The sequence below is a fragment of the Ambystoma mexicanum genome, chromosome 2q (assembly GCF_040938575.1).
Source record: "Ambystoma mexicanum isolate Mex_15411 chromosome 2q, UKY_AmexF1_1, whole genome shotgun sequence".
NCBI lineage: Eukaryota > Metazoa > Chordata > Amphibia > Caudata > Ambystomatidae > Ambystoma > Ambystoma mexicanum.
Window position 1 is genome coordinate 8,503,855 of NC_090924.1, and position 21,218 is coordinate 8,525,072.

General features: G+C 46.9%; 1 protein-coding gene across 1 annotated transcript in view; it reads left to right on the forward strand.

The window, feature by feature from the left end:
• The first annotated feature begins 421 nt into the window (after nt 1-421).
• PDIA2 (protein disulfide isomerase family A member 2) overlaps nt 422-21,218 on the forward strand; it is a 771,139-nt gene continuing 750,342 nt past the window's right edge. The window contains exon 1 of the mRNA XM_069646771.1: nt 422-734. Within this exon, the coding sequence (XP_069502872.1) occupies nt 479-734 (256 nt within the window). The 5' untranslated portion in view covers nt 422-478. The remainder of the gene's footprint in view (nt 735-21,218) is intronic.

Genomic DNA, 21,218 nt, shown 5'->3' on the forward strand with positions numbered 1-21,218 from the left:
CCACAATCGGCGGAAATATGCTATTAACCTCAGTCTGGCACCATAGAGAAAGGAAACTAAGATTGGAAAGAGGTGACAGAGGGATCTATCATCAATAAGCTTGACATGGAGGTGATCACTCTGTAAGGTCATCCTTTCAATAGCACACATAACTGAAACCTCCATCCAAGTCTTTCCTCGGTAACCAAGGGAGGCTGCGGCATTTGTTCTTTAGTTTGCCTCCAACCATATCTGCGTGCCTAAATGGCAGTAAACATTGGGACTTTCAATTCACAAAGGAAGTTGGGCGTTCATCTCCTCCCACAGCTGATGCCATCAATTTTAAAGGCCAGTAGCAAATAAACACGTGCCACAGAAAACGTTGGCGTCATTTGTACTAAGTCTTTATATACCGCCACTTACATGCCACCCCTCCTTTCTGCTCTCAGTGAACTGTTGGAAGCCGTCTGTAATACCAGGAACCACCCCTCTCGCAAGCATGAAGTGTGCCCTCCTGCTCTCCCTTTTACTGTTTTTTCTTCTGGGTACCCAGTCACAGAGACCAGTGGTAGCCGAAAAAGAAACGGACGCGGCATCTCATCATGGAGACAAGGAACAGGACACAAGTGAGGAGGCTCACATGGAGGACGAAGAGCGTTCTGACGAGCTCCAGGAGGACGGAGAGGTCTTGGTCCTCAACAAACACAACTTCGAGCGAGCCCTAAGAGAGCACAAGTTCCTCCTGGTAGAGTTTTGTAAGTAATGGAATCCATTCCTTCATTAAGCTGAAGCATGTACCTTTAGAATAATTGGCCTGACGAAACAAGCTATATGAGGTTTGGAGAATATTATAGCATTTTTATTTAATGCATGGGTCTATTTCCAGCGCATGTTGTTAAATGTACTGCGTGTCATTCCAATAAGGCGCAGGTCGTCAGGATAACCTTGTTTGACCGCCACATCTGTATTTGGTCACACTACACTGAAGACGCATTGATAAGATACGGGTGATTTTTGATAAGCTAATGCATGAACAAACATCACTCATGACCCTGGCTCTGCAGATAACTTTTGTCCCCCTTACACAATGCCAGGGGCCGAGTTACAAAAGCATGACAGAGTGGTACAAATACAAATTTCTGCCATTTATTTTGTGAAGGTAAATATTAAAAAATGTCCCAAAAGCATTTGACACCGTACAGGAGGGAAACGCCAGCTAAAATAACACAGAAATGCAATTTAGATCGACAATTTGTATTTGTACCACTCTGTCATGCTTTTGTAACTTGGCCCCTGGTATTGTGTGAGGGGGAGAAAAGTTATCTGCAGAGCCAGGGTCATGAGCGATGTTTCTTCATCTGTCTTCAGATGGGGGCTCCCTCTGGAACAGCTTCCCTGCCACTCTGAAACTTGAGGAGAACCATCTCTGGTTCCGGAGCACCCGAAGACCTTCCTCTTTGCTTCTGCCTTCACCTCTCCCCTGCTAATCTGCTCTCTCTCGGCAGCGTGCACCTGGCCTACCCCTGACTTCTGGGCCCAGGTACCTGCTCACCCTGTCACCCACCGGCACTGCCTCTGGGAAATCCCTGCACTGGGGTTTGTATCTGTAACCATACAGCTCCCCACTTGTTTCCTGCACTTACCAGACACACCCTGTTTATTGCCTTAAACCCAGCACTTGCCACTTGTTGGCTGCACTACCATTGTTTATTGCTTGTTATTATTTATTATTGTTTATTTATCTGTTTTCCTTTGCTGAGCATTTTCTACTTCTTCCCCCTTCCATGCACTTTTCCCTTTCCCTCTCCCATGCACTTGCGTGTTGTCAATATCACCGGGCCTAGTAATATTGTTGTTTTTTTGTTCTCCCTTTTTCCCCTCCCTTGCCTTGTCGTGCTCTGAAACACTTGTGTACTAGCGCGATACAAATAAAATATCAATTATATCAATATTCAATACATGAAAAAAGTGTTCTAATGGTGACATTGGAAGGGGGTGAAAACGTGGGTATCTCATATGCCATCTTCTCACTACCACTATATCTAATGCATAAAAGGGTCAGAAACTACTCTTTTGCGCATGGGCTGGACAGGCCTATAGGTAACTTCGGGAATTTCCCAGTAGGCTTCTGCAACCTGGGCCTCTTTTGTTCAGTAACCTATTTTATTTAAACATTTTTTCATCGAAAAAGTTTGGGCTTGCTTAAAATGTGTCTTATGGTGTCACTTTGAAAATTATTTCGAGATCCTCGTTTGGTTCCCAGTCCACCCCTGTTTGTGCATTCAAAATTGTACCGGAGTGTTATGCAAGATCGTCAGAGTTGCTGATTTCCTCTGGCAGTATTCCTGTTTAAAAATATTGCCCCCTGGTAATAACCGTGCAACGTGCACATAGGCGTATTCCACTTTTAAAATTCATTTGTTTAAAAAAATATAGTATGTATCGAAAAAGCTAAAAAAAATCATGACAACCGGGGTATTTGACCCAGCACAATTAACCCCTTGTGCAATTAGCACACATAATACAATATAACACAACATGCATTACAACACAGGAATCTTAATTTGGGCTACTCATCAATTTATAATTCAATCCCTGTTCTTTGGAGTGTTCTGCCACCGTCATTGACCATACTCGCCGTCACTGCAAGACTAGGGGCTGACTTGCCCATGATGCCAGTAATGATACTACCTCCTCAACCTAAGAATCATGCATTGCAAACATTGTTCGGTCAGGGTGGCATAAGACCACTGTCGCAATCCACTGGTAAAAATAAATGAAAACACAGAGACCATGGAAACCTCCCGTGGCGCCACCTTGTCCATTGCTGGCAAGCGCAGCTAAATATATAATGTCATTCGAGAACCCTTTCATTAAGGTCAAAAATAGTAATCAATCAAGTCATAGAATTATATAAATTCCCAAAACATCTTTTAATAACATCTTTTAATGTAATGGCAGGCGCAGGGTTGTTCTCCGTTCCATTCCGGACCGAAAAAGTCCTTCATCAGGGACCTAGGCGTTTACAACCATATTGTATCAATGTAAATCAAATTGTGCCCAACGTTCACATTTTGTAAACAATGCTTAATGAAAAAGAATAACAGATGAAAAAATAAGAAGAGAAAAAATAAGAAAAAACGGTAGCCCTTATGTCAACAGTGTTGCATATTAATAACTGACTCGAGGCACACATGTTGTCTAGTACCTGTCCTTCACAAAAGGGCAAGTGATGTAAATCACAATTACACTGTTCCTACAATTTAACCAGAAAACGCCATTATGTGCACCATCTCTCACTCATGGCTCTAACAAACGTAGTGTCCTATTTCCGAACCAAAGTACCTTGATTCCATCCAAACACTTAAACATTAGCCTCCACCATTCGTGTTCGCTAATTACTGAATACATGCGTTTTGATATCTACCTGAGTTAGATGAAATGTACAGTCACCCTGTGATTCCCGACTTACTGTGGCAATTCGATTCCAGTTTTGATGACAAAATGGTGACATAAACACACGATGTGATTGCCTTTACTGTTTCTATAGAAAGGTACTAACATGTCAACAGGAAGCGTATGTTACCTGCCCCTGCGCCTTTAAGGCTCACGCCCCTCGAGTAAAGGGGGGCATAGTTAGTAACGGGAGGAAGGGGAGGAGTATTGGCGCTGTTATCTTGTAAAGTTGAATAAAGAAAGTAACGTTCAATCCTTCTCCGGCTCCGCGTCCTTACTTCCATAGCCCGGTCCAGGCTACATCTGGCGACAAGGACGTCTCCTCGCACAGACCTGAGTCCTCCTTCCATGAGTGGCATCCACCTCGTCCGCCTACATGCACCCAGTGATCCCACTGGGCCACTATCCTCCTCCGACCTTCCTCCAACGCTGCTCCGTGTTAGGCAGAATCACCTGCAGTACCCCTTGGGAACACTGCAGGCAATTAGGACTACAAGTGTAAGCACAATTTCACCTTTGGTACAAGCCCTACTACACAGATGGCTGAGCAGCCAGACTTATCTCAAGAGTTTAAGTGAGCAGTAGAACAAGTTACACAAAGGACCAATAATACAGTGATTCAAATAGACACTTACTCAAGGTTTCTTGGAATAAAAATATACATTTATTTACACATTTAGTTAGGAAACATTACACTAGCACACGCAGCTCAATATCACACTCTAATAAACCACAAAAATCCAACCGGTAAGTAAATGAACAAGTTTAGCTCCAAAATCAAGTGGGAGCAAAATGACACTTCAGATACTTATAAAGGGGAGGAAAAGACAAGGTTATGAGAATAGACAGCCAAAATACATTCATAGGCAGGGCAAAGGGTTTCAGTTACATACAACCAGCAATTCTTCTCAACAGGCCTGGGCCAAAGTCAATGGTTCAGAGTCTTTTGTCTAGGATAGCACAGTTCTGGTATATAACGGTTAAGTATTTGCCACAGATTTTTAAAGGATTTGGCTAGGCAAAAAGTTTGACGAATGTTTAGATAAGGACGAACCTTCGAAGTTGAGGAAAATTTCACGCACTTTAACGATGGGCGAAAATATTTCAGTACCTTTTTTAACGATGAAAGCTGTAGCAGAGGCAGTTGTTCCTGGCAGGACCGAGCAGGTCTCGCATTTCCTGAGCTTCAGTCGTGGGGACAAGAAGGAGGACGTAGGGAGGTTCCTGCATTGCCCAGGGATGAGGCCAAAGCTGTAGCAAGACGTCGCTTTAAGGTGTGAGTGCCTTAAAGACCACAAACTGGTTTACTTCCCACTGGCTATCCGGTTTTCAAGCAGCACTCTGCTGAAAATTCGACCAGTTAGGGACAGTGTCCAGGCGGCTTACGATTTGGTTGTTCCCACCAAACTCAAGGGAAGAAGTTAACCTTGAAGGGCTTCTCTGTCGATCAGAGTTTCAGGCAATTGGGACCTGCCGCAGGGCTTCACCGGTCATCCAGGAGTTGCAGCAGTCCTCTTCCTTCAGCTCGTCTACGGTTCTTTCGTTCCAGTGGTCGACTCTGCTTTCCAAGTCCCAGAGACCTGCCTTTAAACGGTTTTCTCCCATTCAGTCAGCCTGGCTGTCATTCACCCAGCAGGGCGGCTGTCCTTGCCGGACAGTCAGCCAGCCAATCACACAGTAGTGCATTCAGGTCTCCTAAGAGACTAAGCACAGGGAGTTTCGGGCACCTCCCTCACATCCTGTCCACCTCAGACACTCTGGGACCAGAGGAGGGCTTCAGCACAGAAACCCGCCAAAGGGCAAAAACAAAGGGACCAAACCTGTTTTAGCGCGCAGAGTTAAACACAAGAAGGACCTTTCCTTAAAGAAATGGCGAAAAAAGTTGACCGGATTCTGTTTCTACAGATAGGTCTTGGGCGCCAGATTGAAAAACATGGCTACCCTTGATTTTGAGCTACCGTTGTTAGTGGTCGCGAAAAATCACGGTATTTGATCTAAACCACTGCCACCAGCCATTTAAAAGAGGAAAAGATAACATTTTACTGTTACATGAGTGTTTTGACTCAGAGGAAGCTAAGCAACCCTTCCAGCACTCTATTAGAAGATAGTGTGTGTTGGGTCAGTAAATCTAAAAAGACTAGTAAAGCCAATTTAACTTTACATGCTCTGGGAGACGGTAGTCAGTCCCAGAGAAGGTATTTAAACCTTGTGGAGTCTGAAAGACACCCCTGTGCCACTGCACTGAAAGTGCTGTGTGACACACATAAAAAGATGATGCCACTGAAGTTGTTTTAAAACTCCATAACCTAAGAACACAAAAGTAAAACACATTAAAAATGAAAAGTTCAAAGCCCCAAAATATTGCAAAAGACCTGGAGGGCTCTAAGGTAAAGGGCATTAAGCATTTGTGTTAAAAAATCTCCTTAGCACTCCACGCCCTGCATCCGGTGAGTCCGGACACATTCATACGTGCCCGCTCTAAGAGGGGCTCTGCCCGTGACGCACTCTGCCCACTCAAAGAGGGGCCCTGCCGCACCACACTTCACCCGCTCTAAGAGGGACTCTGCCCGTGACGCACTCCGCCCACACAATGAGGGGCCCGGCTGCGTCACACCACCACCGTTCACAGAGGGGCCCTGCAGTGCGCTCCATACCCCCCACGATATGCTCACGCAGCATGGGGCGCCACCTCCACAACACCTCCTGTCTGACTCCATACCATGTGGCTCACCCTAGGAAAGCATAACGGACACCCTGAGCCACTGGCAACCTCGACAGTGCGCAGGCCCGCTGGACAAGGCCCTGCAACTCCCTTCTGATACCGGCAGCTCACCCTCCAGCGGACCTATGAGATCACGTGGCCTGCTCGCCTGCCACGTACATGAGCCCACGGAAGTCTGTGAAGCCGGTAGGTCTGCCACTCATGCACAAGGTGAGACTGAATATCCACCTCATACAATCATGACCCCACCTTCTCGGATACCCGTGAACTCGGCATTTTAAGGCAAAAAGTGATCCGGGCTCACATAACTTCTCCACTGGGACCCCACTATGCATCCGCACCATCATCCTCATCAACCTAAGGGTGGACACCCCATGCCTTGTAGACCCTGGGCAAGGGTGGTCCTGACCTCCACCACTCACCACTTAATCTCCTACAGCGTGCCACCCTAACCACCTGCGGTCCTCTCATCTCTTGCACAGTTGACAGCCATCTTGGGAGGATAGCTCAGCGGCAACGTGCTCGCCTTCGAAGCAAGACGACACGGAGCAACTTGGGTTCGAACCCCGGGTCCACGCTTAGAAACTTCTGGGTATTAAGCACGTTATAAATAACATATCATATCATATCATACCATGAGCAACCCAAATTCGCCACCCCCGCACACAGCTCAATGTCCATACAGCTACACATGCCCCTTCCATTCTCCATGACGACACAGGCCAACAAAGGCCCCTGGTGGACTGAGTCGATGGAAGACCTCTACCACTTTGTCAGAGGGTCCGGGGATGGCGACTCACCCCACCTACGTGCCGTCTTCCTCAATTTGGTGGGGAAAGGTAAAAATTATCGTTAAAACCATCCCGACGGCCGATCAGCCTGACTTTGCCTACCTAATTGCTGCTCTTAATAGGCTTCTGCTTATTGAACCCAATAGAGACTATGAGAGGTATCTCTTCAATCAATGCACACAGAAACCGCAAGAAACAGTGGACAAGTACATAACCCGTCTGAGAATCAAAGGGGCCCACCCATTCCGACAAGGAACAAAACAAATATCACCCCGGACAATCTACTCCCCTTGATTCTCACTAAACTTAACTCGCTGCCAGAAAACTTGGGCCCTGAAGCTCTGTTGAATGAGTACAACAAAATCATGTCCACCGCACTCGACACAATTGCACCGCTCAAAATGAGACAAAGCAAACCTAAAGCCCATCTTAACTACTGGTACACAACTCACCTGAAAACACTACGTACTAAAAAAAGACAATGCAAGGTTGCATGGAGAATACAACCTTCTAATGAAAATAAAATTATTCTTAGGGATATAACTACCCTGTATAAAAAAGAAATACTGTTGGCGAAAAGGGAAACCTATAACACCAGAATATCCCAAGCTAACTCAAGCATGAAGGATCTTTTTGTCATCTTGAAAGAAATAGAATCTCCCATCCCAGTGCCAGATAATTGTGTTAAATATAAACCCTGGTGCTCCAACATACAGCAAGCTCTAGCCAATAAAGTCACTACTCTTCATGCTACAATTGCCAAGAAAAAAGCGTCACTTAGACCAGCTACTGCGCCCAAAATTCTCACCACACCTGCTAAAATCACCACCTGCCCCCCTCGCTTTAAGTTTTCTAAAGTGTCTATTATCGAGACAGAAAAAATCATACTATCGCTCAAACCCTCCAACTGTCAGGGAGACCAATGCCCAGTCCAATTGATAAAGGATGCAGCCAGAGACTTGGCTCCCTTCATCTCGAAACATATTAATGCTTCATTTGCCTCAGGTTCCATACCAAGTAACTTAAAAGAATCCTGAGTGCTCCCTTTACTCAAAAAACAGACGTTAGACCCTGCCATACCTACTAATTACCCCCCGATTACAACAGTGCCCTTTCTTCTAAAAATAATAGATAAAATGGCGTATCTACAAATACAAAACACCTAGAAGCTAACCACCTGCTAGGAGCACGACAGTCTGGTTTCCGACCCCAGCACAGGACTGAAACAGCCTTAATAGACCTAAAGGCCCAGATCAACGAGCTCAGGGATAAAGGGAAATCAGCCCTACTCCGCCTCTTGGATTTATCAGCTGCATTCGACTTTGTGGACCACAAAGTCTTATGTAGGCATCTGGACTCGGCTGCCCACTTCTATGAAGAAGCCATAGCATGGATACAATCCTTTCTCAATAATAGGACCATGAGAGTCTTTCCCCCCACTGCAGCGGCAGACCCTATCCCCATTACATGCCGAGAGCCCCAGGGATCATGTGTTTCTCCCACCCTATACAATATCTTCACAATGCCCCTTTTCGATGATCTGGACCTTCTTGGTATCACCTACACTAACTATGCAGATGATACTCAGATTCTCCTACCACTTACTGGTGGTTTGTATTGATAATTTCGAAAACAAAAATTTCGAAAGTCAAAATATCGAAAAAAAATAGCGAAAAAAATAAAGACGCATTTTTTTTAATTACTTTTTTATTCGAAATGGGGGGGTTCCCCCCAACCCCTCTTTTTTTATTTTATTTTGTTTTACCCATTTTTTATATTCCCGGACCCCAAAATAAATATATAATAAAAAAAAAATCGATTTTTTTTTCAATATTATTGTTTTGACATTATTGTCTTTCAAATGTTTTTTTCTCGAAATTATGACTGACCACCCTTACGGGTGATGATGACAAAGATTTGGCTTTGGTGAAAAGGGCGTTTCTCATTATTCAGGCATGGATGGCCACCCATGGACTATGCCTGAATGATGATAAGACTGAGATTATCATCCTGGGCACCTCCTTCACCCTTAAAAAACTGGGTTGCAACTATTCTTCCTTCAACATCGATGACAACCAAATTACCACTGCTCATGAGGTGAAAACTCTGGGCTTTTATCTGGATTCCACCCTTTCCTTTAATAAACAGGTCAATGCGATGGCTTCCGCCACTGCATATACCTGCAAATTGATAAGAGCAGGTAAACCCTTCCTGTCCAACAACAGTTGCATTACCCTTGCTAGAGCACTTGTTCTAGCGAAGTTGAGTTATTGTAACTCTCTTTACATTGGGGCCAACAAGGAAACCATCAAGAGAATCCAACTCCTTCAGAACAATGCTCTCAGAGCAGCACTCGGTATATCCAGGAGAGTCCACATCTCTGAAATCAGAAGAGCAAATAATTGGCTCTCGACTCACCAGAAAATCGAGCTAAAAGTTTTTTCACTTGTATATACATGTTTAAACAATGCTGCACCTTGCTACCTCTCTGAGAGACTTACTAGAATAAGTCCTACAAGATCCACCAGGTCTTCCAACTCCAACTGCATCTCACTAGCTAGATTTAAACTCTCTAGAGTTGGAGGATGCAGCTTCCAGGTCAAAGGCGCTCAACTTTGGAACTCCCTACCTCCCCTTCTGCGAACAGATCAACTGTACCTTAAATTCCAACAGAACCTCATAAGGTGGATCAAAGACTAGGAAAAATAAGTGACAGATATCTACTTGCTTATGACTGACTATTCCTGTCCACCCTCGTCTGGCCAACCTTATACCTTTGTACATACTTACTTGACCCTTAGTGTTTATTGCATCCGGAGGGTGTTTACTGTGTCTATACTGTAATAACATGTATTTATTTGATTTGCTCTGTTATGTGTCATGGTCATGAAGTCAGGGGCACAGGCATGCAAGGGTCGCATGCACAGGAGACCTGGGTGGACACTGTCCTGGCACCTTTGGCACCAGGCTCATGAACAAAAGTAAACAAGAACATCCATTTAACACCAAAAAGCTTTTATTATGGACATAGCACTTTAGATGCATAAACCTTGAACATTCCATCCATTAAGCAGGATGCATTAACCTTGAACATTCCATCCATTAAGCAGCCCCATGTGTATTCTTGGGTGTGGCTGCTAATGGATTGCCTTCGCACATGCTCACTCTCTAGGAGTGGCAGGGTGTGGTTGGTAAGCTGGCCCTAATGGGCGTGCCCACAATCTCAGCTATAAAAGCTGCACTGATCCTCAAGACAGACGCTTTGCATTATTCTGCACTTGCAAGCAGCGTAACGCTCATCGTCGCCTGAGGTCAGACGTACCTTTGAAGATCCTGCTTCCTGGACTTCCTGTTTCCTTCCAGCATACTTACCAACTGGAGGAAGCTGTTCTTACCTGACCATTCCTTTCGGCGAACCAAGTATTCATCTTTACACTTTCCGTAACGCTGAAATCTTCATCTTGGCACCACAGCACGACACGCTCCATCGTCGACAGCAGCGCCTGCAAGGAAAAACGGAAGACAAGGTTAGTCATCGAAAAAACAGTCTGTTTAAGGTTGCGCTTCGCCATACTTCGCGCTTGTCCTTAAACCATCACTTACCTGCTGTCGAACATTGCAGTAGCATCCATCTTCCATCCCGCCACGTCTCGCATCTCACAGCTGCATTGAGGCCGCATTTCCATCTGAGGGAAGAAAACAGAAGACAGACATTATTGCGGGCATAAATAGGAGCAACATATAAAGACATTAAACAGAACGAACAACATCAGAAGAGCTCGGGAAAGACTTACCAATCATAGGTAGAAGCATAGTCACAGCTGGACTGGACTAATCCTTATCAGGGAAGGAACTAGATCCCATTTGACGCGCCCCTGCCAGAAGTAGCAGGACGGAGAGCTTATCTTCCATAATTCACGGGTGAGCTTTATGAGCCGGAGTATGCTCACAGAAACCGTACTTTGGGGTGAAGGTTTCGAGAGGTACAACAATCACAGATTGGCGCACTCACACACTCTTATCGCCACGCAGGAGCAGTATCACCACGTATCACTGCTCACAGCTTTTCTACTGAGGGAGAGGCCTGAAGGGGGTGATTCAAGTTCAGGGAGGGCTGCAACCACGCCCCAACGCCTTTGCAGAGATCAGGTGAGCGTAACATTATGTATATTTATCGTATTATGCATGTGTTCAAACTGATATGTAACCAAGCTGTAAGTTGTCGTATGCAATGCGCCCTGATACCCTTGGTTCTGGCGCGCAATACAAGCAATAAAACAAACAAAACAAGCAAACAAACTGTCAGTTTGATGCTTTCTCCGTGGACGAGGCTATTCGCCTACGCATTATTGAAAGCTGCCTATCACTAACACTCAAAAAACAACTGCTAAAAAAGCCCCTCACAATCCCAGAGGTCAGAGAGCTTGCCAGAATCTTTGAGAGGGTCGATGCCCAACCTGCTTCAATAACAGGCACGCCAACTACCAAACACGATACCTCGGAACTTATAGCTGCGATCCAACAGCCAGTCTCTGGACCGGGTGACAGGAATACCACCCCATACAGGCAGTACAACCAACAAGTGCCCAGACAACAGACACAATGCTACCGGTGTTGTCATGAACCATCAAACTCGCCCCTTCTGGGCCTCCTGGTCCCTGACACGTCGGGCCTTACACTCCATAATACTACCAACATGGCGGCAAGATCAGAACGCTGCTCACCAGTCTTCACGTTCTACGCAGCGTCCTCTATAAAGAAGCCACACCCCCGCGGCCCTGCGCGTCTCAACGCTGCTACTAGCTGTGATCGGACATGTTCTCCAAACCTTCTCTAGTGCTACTTGCTATCTCCTGGCCCCTGGATTCCCTTCTCCCGACTTCTTCCCTCTTTCCTAACTTCCCGGAATCCCTGCGTCGCTTCCGCTTGCCCCCCTACTCCTTCTTGAATAATCCCGGAGTTTCCCGTGATCCTGGACATCGAAGTTGAACGTAATCTGGAAGCCGAGGACGGCCGAGCGGGTTTATTTAAGTCCCGAACCATACGAAAGAAGACTCCGCCTAAAGAGGACACCAGGCAACATAGACAGATGAGAAGGGGGGAAACCTGTGACAGGTGTGGCATGGCGTTCCCACATTCCGGATCCTGTCCAGCCCTGTTTCAGAGATGCACCAATTGTGGCAGAGAAGGCCACTTCCAATCCGTCTGCAGAGAAGGCAGACCATTCCCCACCGTGAGGCCCCAAGCACCCACCAGAATCCCATATCGTCCACCGCAACCTCCATACTTCCAACAGAGGTTCTATCAACCCAGCCCGTGATGATACATCCGGGCCGTTGACGAATATCAGTACCAGGAATACCCCTATGGCTACGCAGGACATGAGCAACCACCTCAGCTGACAGACGAATATCACGATCCTCCCGAGGGGTACCAAGAAGAAGCCAACTACTACGCTCTAATGCCCACCGGTGGTGCTCCCTATTACGACCCACCAACGCAGGACGAATACGTCAACCTCGTCCAAGACAATAGAGAGGCCAAGGAAGCTCCACGAATCCATGTCAAAATGGGCAACTGCCTTTTTCACTTTCTAGTGGACTCTGGCGCCACTGTAAATATTATGGGGGAGCAAGAATACATAAGGATCCCAGACGCCCAGACGCTAGGGTGAACACACTCGAGAATATTCCAGTGGGGTGCAGCCACGCCCCTGCAGACCATCAGCCACTTCAGATGCTGCATCCTCCTCAAAGGACGGAAAACGGACACGACCATCCATGTTATTCGATGCCCAACGAAAGGTCGCTGCCTCCTCAGCTATTACACGGGTTCATGTCTAGGCCTCATCGACATCCATGTCGGAACTGATGACGTGATAATATCGGCTGCTGTCGGCCAGCAATGCGAGGGCGCTGTTCAGGCCATCACTACAGATCACATCTGCGCTTTTATTACGAAAGCTGACATTGTGATGGAATTTCCCCTACTGTGCACAGGTTTAGGGAAACTAAAGAGTCCCCCGATCAAACAACACATTGACCCGGTGGTGAGGCCAGTCCCACACCACCCCAGGAGAGTCGGATTCCACCTGCAAGAAGTAGTCTCCAGAGAGCTTGACCAGCTGCTCTCCAATGGGATCATCGCGCCAGCAAAGGGGCCCACCCCCTGGGTGTCACCCCTGGTCATTGTGCCAAAGGAAAGAGGGAGACTGCGACCATGCATCGACATGAGGATGGATAATACCGCCATCCAGAGGGAGAGACACCCAGGTCCGTGCATTGAAGACATGATCATGCAACTCAACAATGCCTGATTGTTCTCGAAACTGGATCTGATAAAAGGGTATCATCAACTAGAACTGCATCCCGACTCCAGAGGGATTACAACGTTTGCCACACATGAATGACTGTTCAGGTACCGAAGGCTAAACTTCGGCATCTCCTCAGCAGCTGAGATCTTTCAGGAGGCTCTGAGACAGATCATCAGGCCAATCAAAGGCACACTAAATTATAGTGACGACATCCTCATTTTTGGGGCATCCAAAGAAGCTCACGACATGGCACTCCTCGCCACCTGCACAGCAGTCCAAGCCGCTGACATAACTCTCAACATCGATAAGTGTTGATTCAGCAAGTCAAAGCTAAAATTCTTTGGACACATATTTTCGGCAGAGGGTATGCCGCCTGATCCAGAAAAAGTGGACACCATCACCAAGCTCAAGGAGCCATTACAGGTAGCAGAGGTACATTCCTTCCTAGGGATGGCGGGGTATTGTGCCAGATACATCCCGCAGTATGCCTCAATCACTGAACCGCTCAGGAAGCTACTACAAAACGAGGCCACGTTCGAGTGGACCTCGCTTGCCAACAAGCATTCGAGGACATCAAGAGAGGCCTAACGGAAGCCCACCGCTTGGCATAATGCAACCCTTTCTGGCACACAGAAATCAGAGTGGGCGCCAGCCCGGTAGGCCTGGGTGCATCCTGGCATAGATGAGCAGAGCAGACATCAACCCCAGACACATTGTGGTGTACGCCAGCAGGGCTCTATCCATGCCGTCTGCATATCCGCAAGCCGAGAAGGGGAGCCTGGCCGCCGTATGGAACAGTGAGCATTTCCACAACTTCATTATCGGGAAGAAATTCACCCTGATCACCGACCACCAGGTCTTGCTATCGTTGTTTGGAAACCCGAGGATCAAGATGCCCCCGAGAATCGAGCGATGGGGCACCTGACTGCAAGAATATGACTATAATATCGTACACCCACCAGGGGGCGACCTCAACCCAGCAGACTACCTTTCCTGTCACCCTGCAGGCCTTCCCATCACCCATGGGGGCGATGTTGCTTACATTGACTTTGTGGTTGCCACCTTTCTTCCGCCTGCCCTTTCCCTGGACACGGTTGTGGCTGCCTCCACCGCAGATCCCACGACCGCCCTTGCCATCAGCCTGACTAATACCAACAAATGGAGAGACTACCGACAAGCAACTCTGGCTCACCCAGGGGTATGCAATGCGGAAATAGTAAGACTGGCAAGGGTATGGTTTGAGATAGCCGTAAAAGACCACAACATACTCCTGAGAGGGTGCAGAATCGTCATTCCTGCCACCCTCCAAACCGACGTAGTCCGGATAGCCCATGTGGGACATTGGGGAGCTGAAAACACCAAATGACAGCTATGCTGCCATGTCTGGTTCCCCATTCTGGACTCACTAGTGGACGAGTGGATCAAGAACTAATGCCAAACTTTTTGCTGCTGTTTTAACAGCATTGACTGACTTTGCCAGAGAAGCACAGCCCTCAGCTGCACTCCTCTGGGCTTTTGCTCACTTTTTATGGGAAACTGACATGCCCTTAAGACAGTCAGTACTGGGAGACTTTGTTTCCCTTAGTCCTTTCCTCATGTTGCAACTTTTGTGCAACATGTAACAAGTGTACAATGTGTATTACCATACAGCACACTTGGGTCTCTAGTAATTTCCAAAGGCCCTAGAAACTCTCGCTGGACTTTTTATGAACTGTACAGATGTGTCATGGACAGGACTGGTGGCAGCTATTGTTTTCTTATATTTTTAACCCTTTCTTGCCGTGTTAACCACGTTAACCGTGTTTAGCACGAATAGGTGGTCTGGCTCCAAAATGGCCATGCCACGAGGTTCTTTGTCCTGTCCTTTGGCCATCTTGCCCCTTCACCTTCCCCAAGGTCGAGTCGACCCGGGTCAGTCCTTATTTGGTCATGCACTTTCCCGTGAAACCCAATGCTTTTGCGGGCTTCTGCATGCCATGTGTGTGTGCCTCCAGGATGTGGGCTGGGATGTCTGTTCCCAATACACATCCTGGGTGTCAGAGAGTCTGTAGTGTCCTGAATGTCTGGGACCACAGTGGTCTGTGATTGGTCCACGTATGGAGTGAGTGTTTGTGAGCAGATCTCCCATTGGATCCTCTCTGTTTTGGTGCGAAGGGAACTTTGGATAAGAGGAGGCTGAAAACACCACTACCATGTCGATCTCCAGAGTTCACACCGAACAAAGGATAAGGAGCCAAGTATCCTGCAGCAAGAAGCCGAGTTAAGGAACTACTGGTGACCAGCTGGAAGGTTTGGCACCCTGAGCCTGCTGTCGTCACGTGGGACCACTCTGCATCTGATCGTCCTAGAAGGTCTGCGAAGACGCTTTGACCCATTGGAATAGTGGGATCAACTATTCTCGTCACCGTCACCAAACCCTGCAAGTAAGCCTCTTCGGAAGTGTCACTGGGCCATCCAGTGGGCTGACCAGCTTACACGGGACGTTTGCTCTGTCACCGCCATTGTTTTAAGGAGGCCTTCGAAACTTGGTATACTGCTAGCTCTGTGGCCACGGCACTCTCACACTGAATTTCGTACACTTGGCATTCCCAGGTCTGAAGTGAGACGAGTGTGCCTGGACCGGAGTAAACGTGGTTACCGTGTTGCCCTGCTGAGGCAACGACCTGTGCAAGTTCGCTGCATTTGTAAGTCTGGAGTAATATGTAAGTGTCCTTGCTTTGTGTGCTCATTGAGGTCTTTCAGTCACCATCACCCCTCTTGAGACTTAGTCTTGACCGCCTGCCATACCTACCCTGATTGGTCTGGCTTGTCCAGAGGTTACCCTGTTCCAAGAAACTCAGTTGGCCTTCTGAACCTCTGCCCCTCCAGGTCAGAGTTCAGAAATCCTTCTTAACAAATTGGTGTACAGCAGTGGGATAGTATCCAGTGTTGCACACTAGTGAAGGCATTTCAAGTTATTTCTACCAGGACACATAGTGAATTGTTGTGGTATAACTTTTAAAAAGGCCATAGTCCTATCTAACAGTATGGAAACAAGTACCTTGTTAACTTTAAATGCTTCTAAATCCGAAACATTGAGAAAGATGTGTGCTGAGCGAGGTGTCTCCTCTCAAGGCACAAACATAGAAATGATCCAAATAATCATGGACCGAAAAGAAGCTCAGCTTAGAGCTATAGCTTCTGAGGACAGTGCAGAAGGAGGTATGGCTTCTCTCACTGGTAGAACTGATAGTTCTGCCGCTGCACTGAACTGCTGTTTAGGCAGAAGGAGCTTGTGTTCAATATGGCCAAACTAAAGATAGAGCAGGCAGAAAAAAAAAACAAAAAGACAGGGATCACCAGTTGGAACTGGCCAAGCTTCAAGTTGCCAATAGATCCAAGGGTCCTGGACATGGGTCTGGGGCCTCCTCTCATCCAAGGTTTCCAAAAGGTCTGTTCAGTGTGTATGAGGAAAAGAATGACATTATGGACTGGCTGAATGCATTTGAGTATACATGTGAAGTTCAACAAGTTGACAATGCTGATAAAATTGCCTGGTTACTTAGCAGACTGCCCCATTCTGGCTGCAGTGCCATTATGGAAATGTCAAAAGCTGAGAGAGCAGATTTTGCAATGTTGAAGCAAACTCTCATCTTAAAGTTTGGAAAGACTCCTGCCCAATACTTAAAAAGATTCAGAGAGTAGAATAAGAAAGAAGGTGGTGCTTGGGTATCTTATGTAACTGAATCCTTAAAGAACTTGACTGGCTGGGTTGAAGGTTATAAGGTCTCTACCTTTGAAGGTATGATAAGTCTTGTCATGTTGGAACATATTTTTGCATCTTCTTCCCCTGAGCTTAAGCAGCATTTAGCCGATTCAAAGGAGATAGGTCATAAGAAGCTAGCCAATGCAGCAGATTTGTGGGTGTCACATTGAGTGTCCCATAAGGACAAGAATCATCCCGGTAATCAAGGAGGAAGGGAAAAAGTCCAAAGATAAGGAGGGTGGGGAAACTGATAAATCTTCCTCCCATAAGGGCCACAAAAAGAAAAATAGGGGTAAGACACAAGAGAACTCACAGGGTAGTGGAGGCCAGCCTCCAAAACAGAACTCTGGTTATAGTAAGCCTCCCTATGTAAACAGACCCAGTGGATCTTGTTTTGCTTGTGGAGTAACTGACCACGTGAAGGGGGATCCCCGATGTGAGGTCAAAACCTTGGAGGTCCACTCTGCTAATCTGGCCTTCTCCTCCTATGAGGAAGAAGAGATTACAGGAGCATCCTTCTCCTCAGACTCCTTCCCCAGTGGGATAGAAGCTGAGGTAGTTTTCGTTTCACTGGGTTCCTGGGAGCCAAAAGTCTTAGAGGCTTATGCTAGGATTCCAGATAACACTGAGCACTACTTTAAAGACAGTGTGCTGATCAATGGAGTAGATACTCCAGCTCTTAGGGATAGTTGGTGCAGTTGAACTGTAGTGGATTCTACCTTGGTAGACCCAGAGGAAGTTTCCAGAGCTACTCTGATGCCCACTAAGTTGGCTGATGGCCCACCTCTCATGTTCCCAGTAATACCTGTAAATCTTACTATCAATGGTACAGCAGTCAGGATTCCAGTGAGCATACAAAGTAGTGTCCCAGAAAAGGTATTACTGGGAAATGATCTCAGAGCTTTAGGGCTTGTGGGAGATACAGCTGACAGACCCTGTACAAGGTCTTAAACAAGGGAAGTACTGGCCAAGACCAATGCCCTGCCCCAGCCAAAGGGGAAACCCAAGGTTAAAGGAGTCTGAAAATCAAAAAGAGGGAAAGAAAATATTCCCCCTAACTCATCTACCACTGAGGTGGAGGTAGTAGGTCAATAACCAGGACCTGACGAGGAGGTGGTGATGCCTGAAGTATTTGACCCCAATGACCATCCTGAACTAAAATATTTGTTAGTAGAAGGTGGTTCTGACAGGGAAGAATTCAGTAAGGGCCAACGTGAGTGCCCATCTCTGGAAGGCCTAAGGAGACAGGCCTGCTCCCAGCTTGAGGGAGAACCTCCTGGGAAGCACAGGATTTATTGGAAGGTGGGCTCCTGTATAGTGAGCCTACAGAGTCTACAGAAGGAGACCATAGGAGGTTGGTGGTTCCCCTTGCTGTAAGACCCTTCCTCCTGCAGCTGGCACATGAAGTGCCCCTTGCTGGTCACCTTGGAATTAAGAGGACCAATCAAAGGTTATCCATGCACTTCTACTGGCCCAAGATGGGGGTGCAAGTAGAAAGCCACTGCAGGAGATGTGCCTCCTGCCAGTTATCTGGTAAGAGTGGCTCAACATTCCAAGCTCTATTGGTTCCACTCCCAGTTGTGGGGGTACCATTTGAGAGGGAAGGGATCGACATTGTTGGTCCCCTTGACCCTCAAACATCCTCAGGCAATAGGTTTATCCTGGTGCTGGTCGACCATGCCACCACGTATCCTGAGGCCATCCCATTAAAAACTGTGACTGCCAAGTCAGTTGCAAAAGCATTACTTGGCATCTTTACTAGGGTTGGCTTCCCTAAAGAGGTTGTGTCTGACAGAGGCAGCAACTTTATGTCGAAGTATATGCAGGCCATGTGGAAGGAATGTGAGGCAACCTATAAGTTTTCTTCTGCATACCACGCACAGACCAATGGTCTGGTTGAAAGTTTTAACAGGACCTTGAAAAGTATTATTGAGGCTCTGGAAGAACCTCAAAGAAGAAAATGGGATCTTCTATTACCATGCTTACTGTTTGCCTACAGAGAGGTACCACAAGAGGGTGTTGGCTTAAGCCCCTTTGAACTTCTGTTTGGTCACCCTGTAAGGGGACCCTTAGCCGTAGTCAAGGAGGGATGGGAGATGCCCACTGCCCCCATTACTACCAATGTAGTAGGCTATGTGCTAGGGCTCACAAAAAGGATGGTACTCCTGATGGGTCTGGCTAGTGACAGTTGAAGGCAGGACAAGCTCTGGTGAAACATTGGTATGACCAGGAAGCTTCCCTCATCAACTTCACACCTGGTCAGAAAGTCCTGATCATGAATCCCATAAGGCCTAGAGCTTTACAAGACAAATGGTCAGGCCCTTACACAGTGGTGGAGTCACTGGGTGAGGTCAACTATTTAGTGGACCTTGGAAGGCCTGGACAGGCCCCAAAAGTGTTCCATGTAAATAGGCTGAAGGCTTTCATCCCAAGAGTGGAAATCGCAGCACTGCTATTGGCTTCAGATGTTGACGAAGAGTAGTCAGAACCTCTCCCTGACCTATTTCAAAGCAGTCCTTCAGATAGCTCTATTGAGGGTGTCCGAGTAGCCCCTCACCTGACTTTTGATCATCAGGCTGAGGTGAAAAGTTTGCTTAGGTAATTTTCCCCCCTGTTTTCACAGTCCCCTGGTTTGACACTTTGGTGCACACATAACATAGACACAGGAGACAGTGTACCTACCAAAAGTAGGGGATACAGAATGTCAGACAAAGTAAGGTCTTACATTAAGACAGAGGTCGACAAAATGTTGGATCTTGGGGTGATTGAACCCTCTAGTAGTCATTGGTCCAGCCCTGTGGTTTTGGTTCCAAAGGCAGGTACTTCTGAATTGAGGTTCTGTGTGGATTACAGGGCTCTGAATGCTGTCACCAAGACAGATGCACACCCCTTGCCTAGAACAGATGAGCTGGTGGATACCTTGGGTAGCTCCAAGTACCTCAGCACGTTTGACCTCATTGCAGGCTATTGGAAAATAGCCCTTGCAGAACATGCCAAGGAGAAGACAGCTTTCTCAACTCCAGAGGGACTTTACCAGTTCAGGGTAATGCCTTTTGGGTTGAAGAATGCACCTGCCACTTTCCAGAGGCTTGTGAATCATGTGTTGAATGGGTTGGATGAATTATTTCTTGCATATCTGGATGATATAGCCGTTTTCAGTGCCACGTGGGAAGACCATGTGAAACACATTGGGATTGTGTTACAGGCTCTTCAGAAGGCCCACTTGACGATAAAGGCCAGTAAGTGCCAGATTGGACAAGGATCAGTGGTCTACCTTGGACATGAAGTAGGTTGAGGGAGGATACAGCCTCTACCCAGTGAAGTACAAGCAGTACAAGACTGGCCTACCCCCACTACACAAACACAAGTGAGAGCCTTTTTAGGACTCACTTGGTACTACAGACATTTCATGGCAGACTATGGTACCATAGCTGACCCTCTGACTGCTCTCACTACTCCAAAGACACCCAAGAAGGTAACTTGGACTGAAGAGTGTGAGAAGGCCTTCAATGGTTTAAAAAAGACTCCTTGTGCCAGGCCACTGTTCTCAGGGCCCCTGATTACCAAAGACCTTTTATTGTGCAGACAGATGCCTCTGACACTGGGATAGGAGCTGTACTATCACAAGTAGATCAGAAGGGTAAGGGACACCCTATTGGCTTCATTAGTTGCCATTTTAAGGACAGAGAGCTCAGATGGTCCACAGTAGAGAAAGAATGTTTCTCTGTTGTGTGGGCCCTAAGGAAGCTGAGTCCCTACCTCTATGGTACCCACTTCACTGTGCAAACTGACCATACTCCCTTAAAGTGGCTAATGAACATGAAAGGAGAGAATCCAAAGTTGCTTAGGTGGTCCATAAATCTGCAAGGCTTTGACTTCACTATTGAGCTTAGGCCAGGTGTACAACATAGCAATGCTGATGGGTTGTCTAGAATGTTTAACCGACCTGAACAAGAAACTCATCCAGTGGTGGATTAGTTCCTCCTGTCCTTAGTCTGGGAGGGGCGAGTGTTAGGAAATATTTCATAATTGTATGTATTTTCCCTCCATGTGTCAACCCCCAAACTTTTTGCTGCTGTTTTAACACCATTGACTGACTTTGCCAGAGAAGCACAGCCCTCAGCTGCACTCCTCTGGGCTTTTGCTCACTTTTTATGGGGAAACTGACATGCCCTTAAAACAGTCAGTACTGGGAGACTTTGTTTCCCTAAA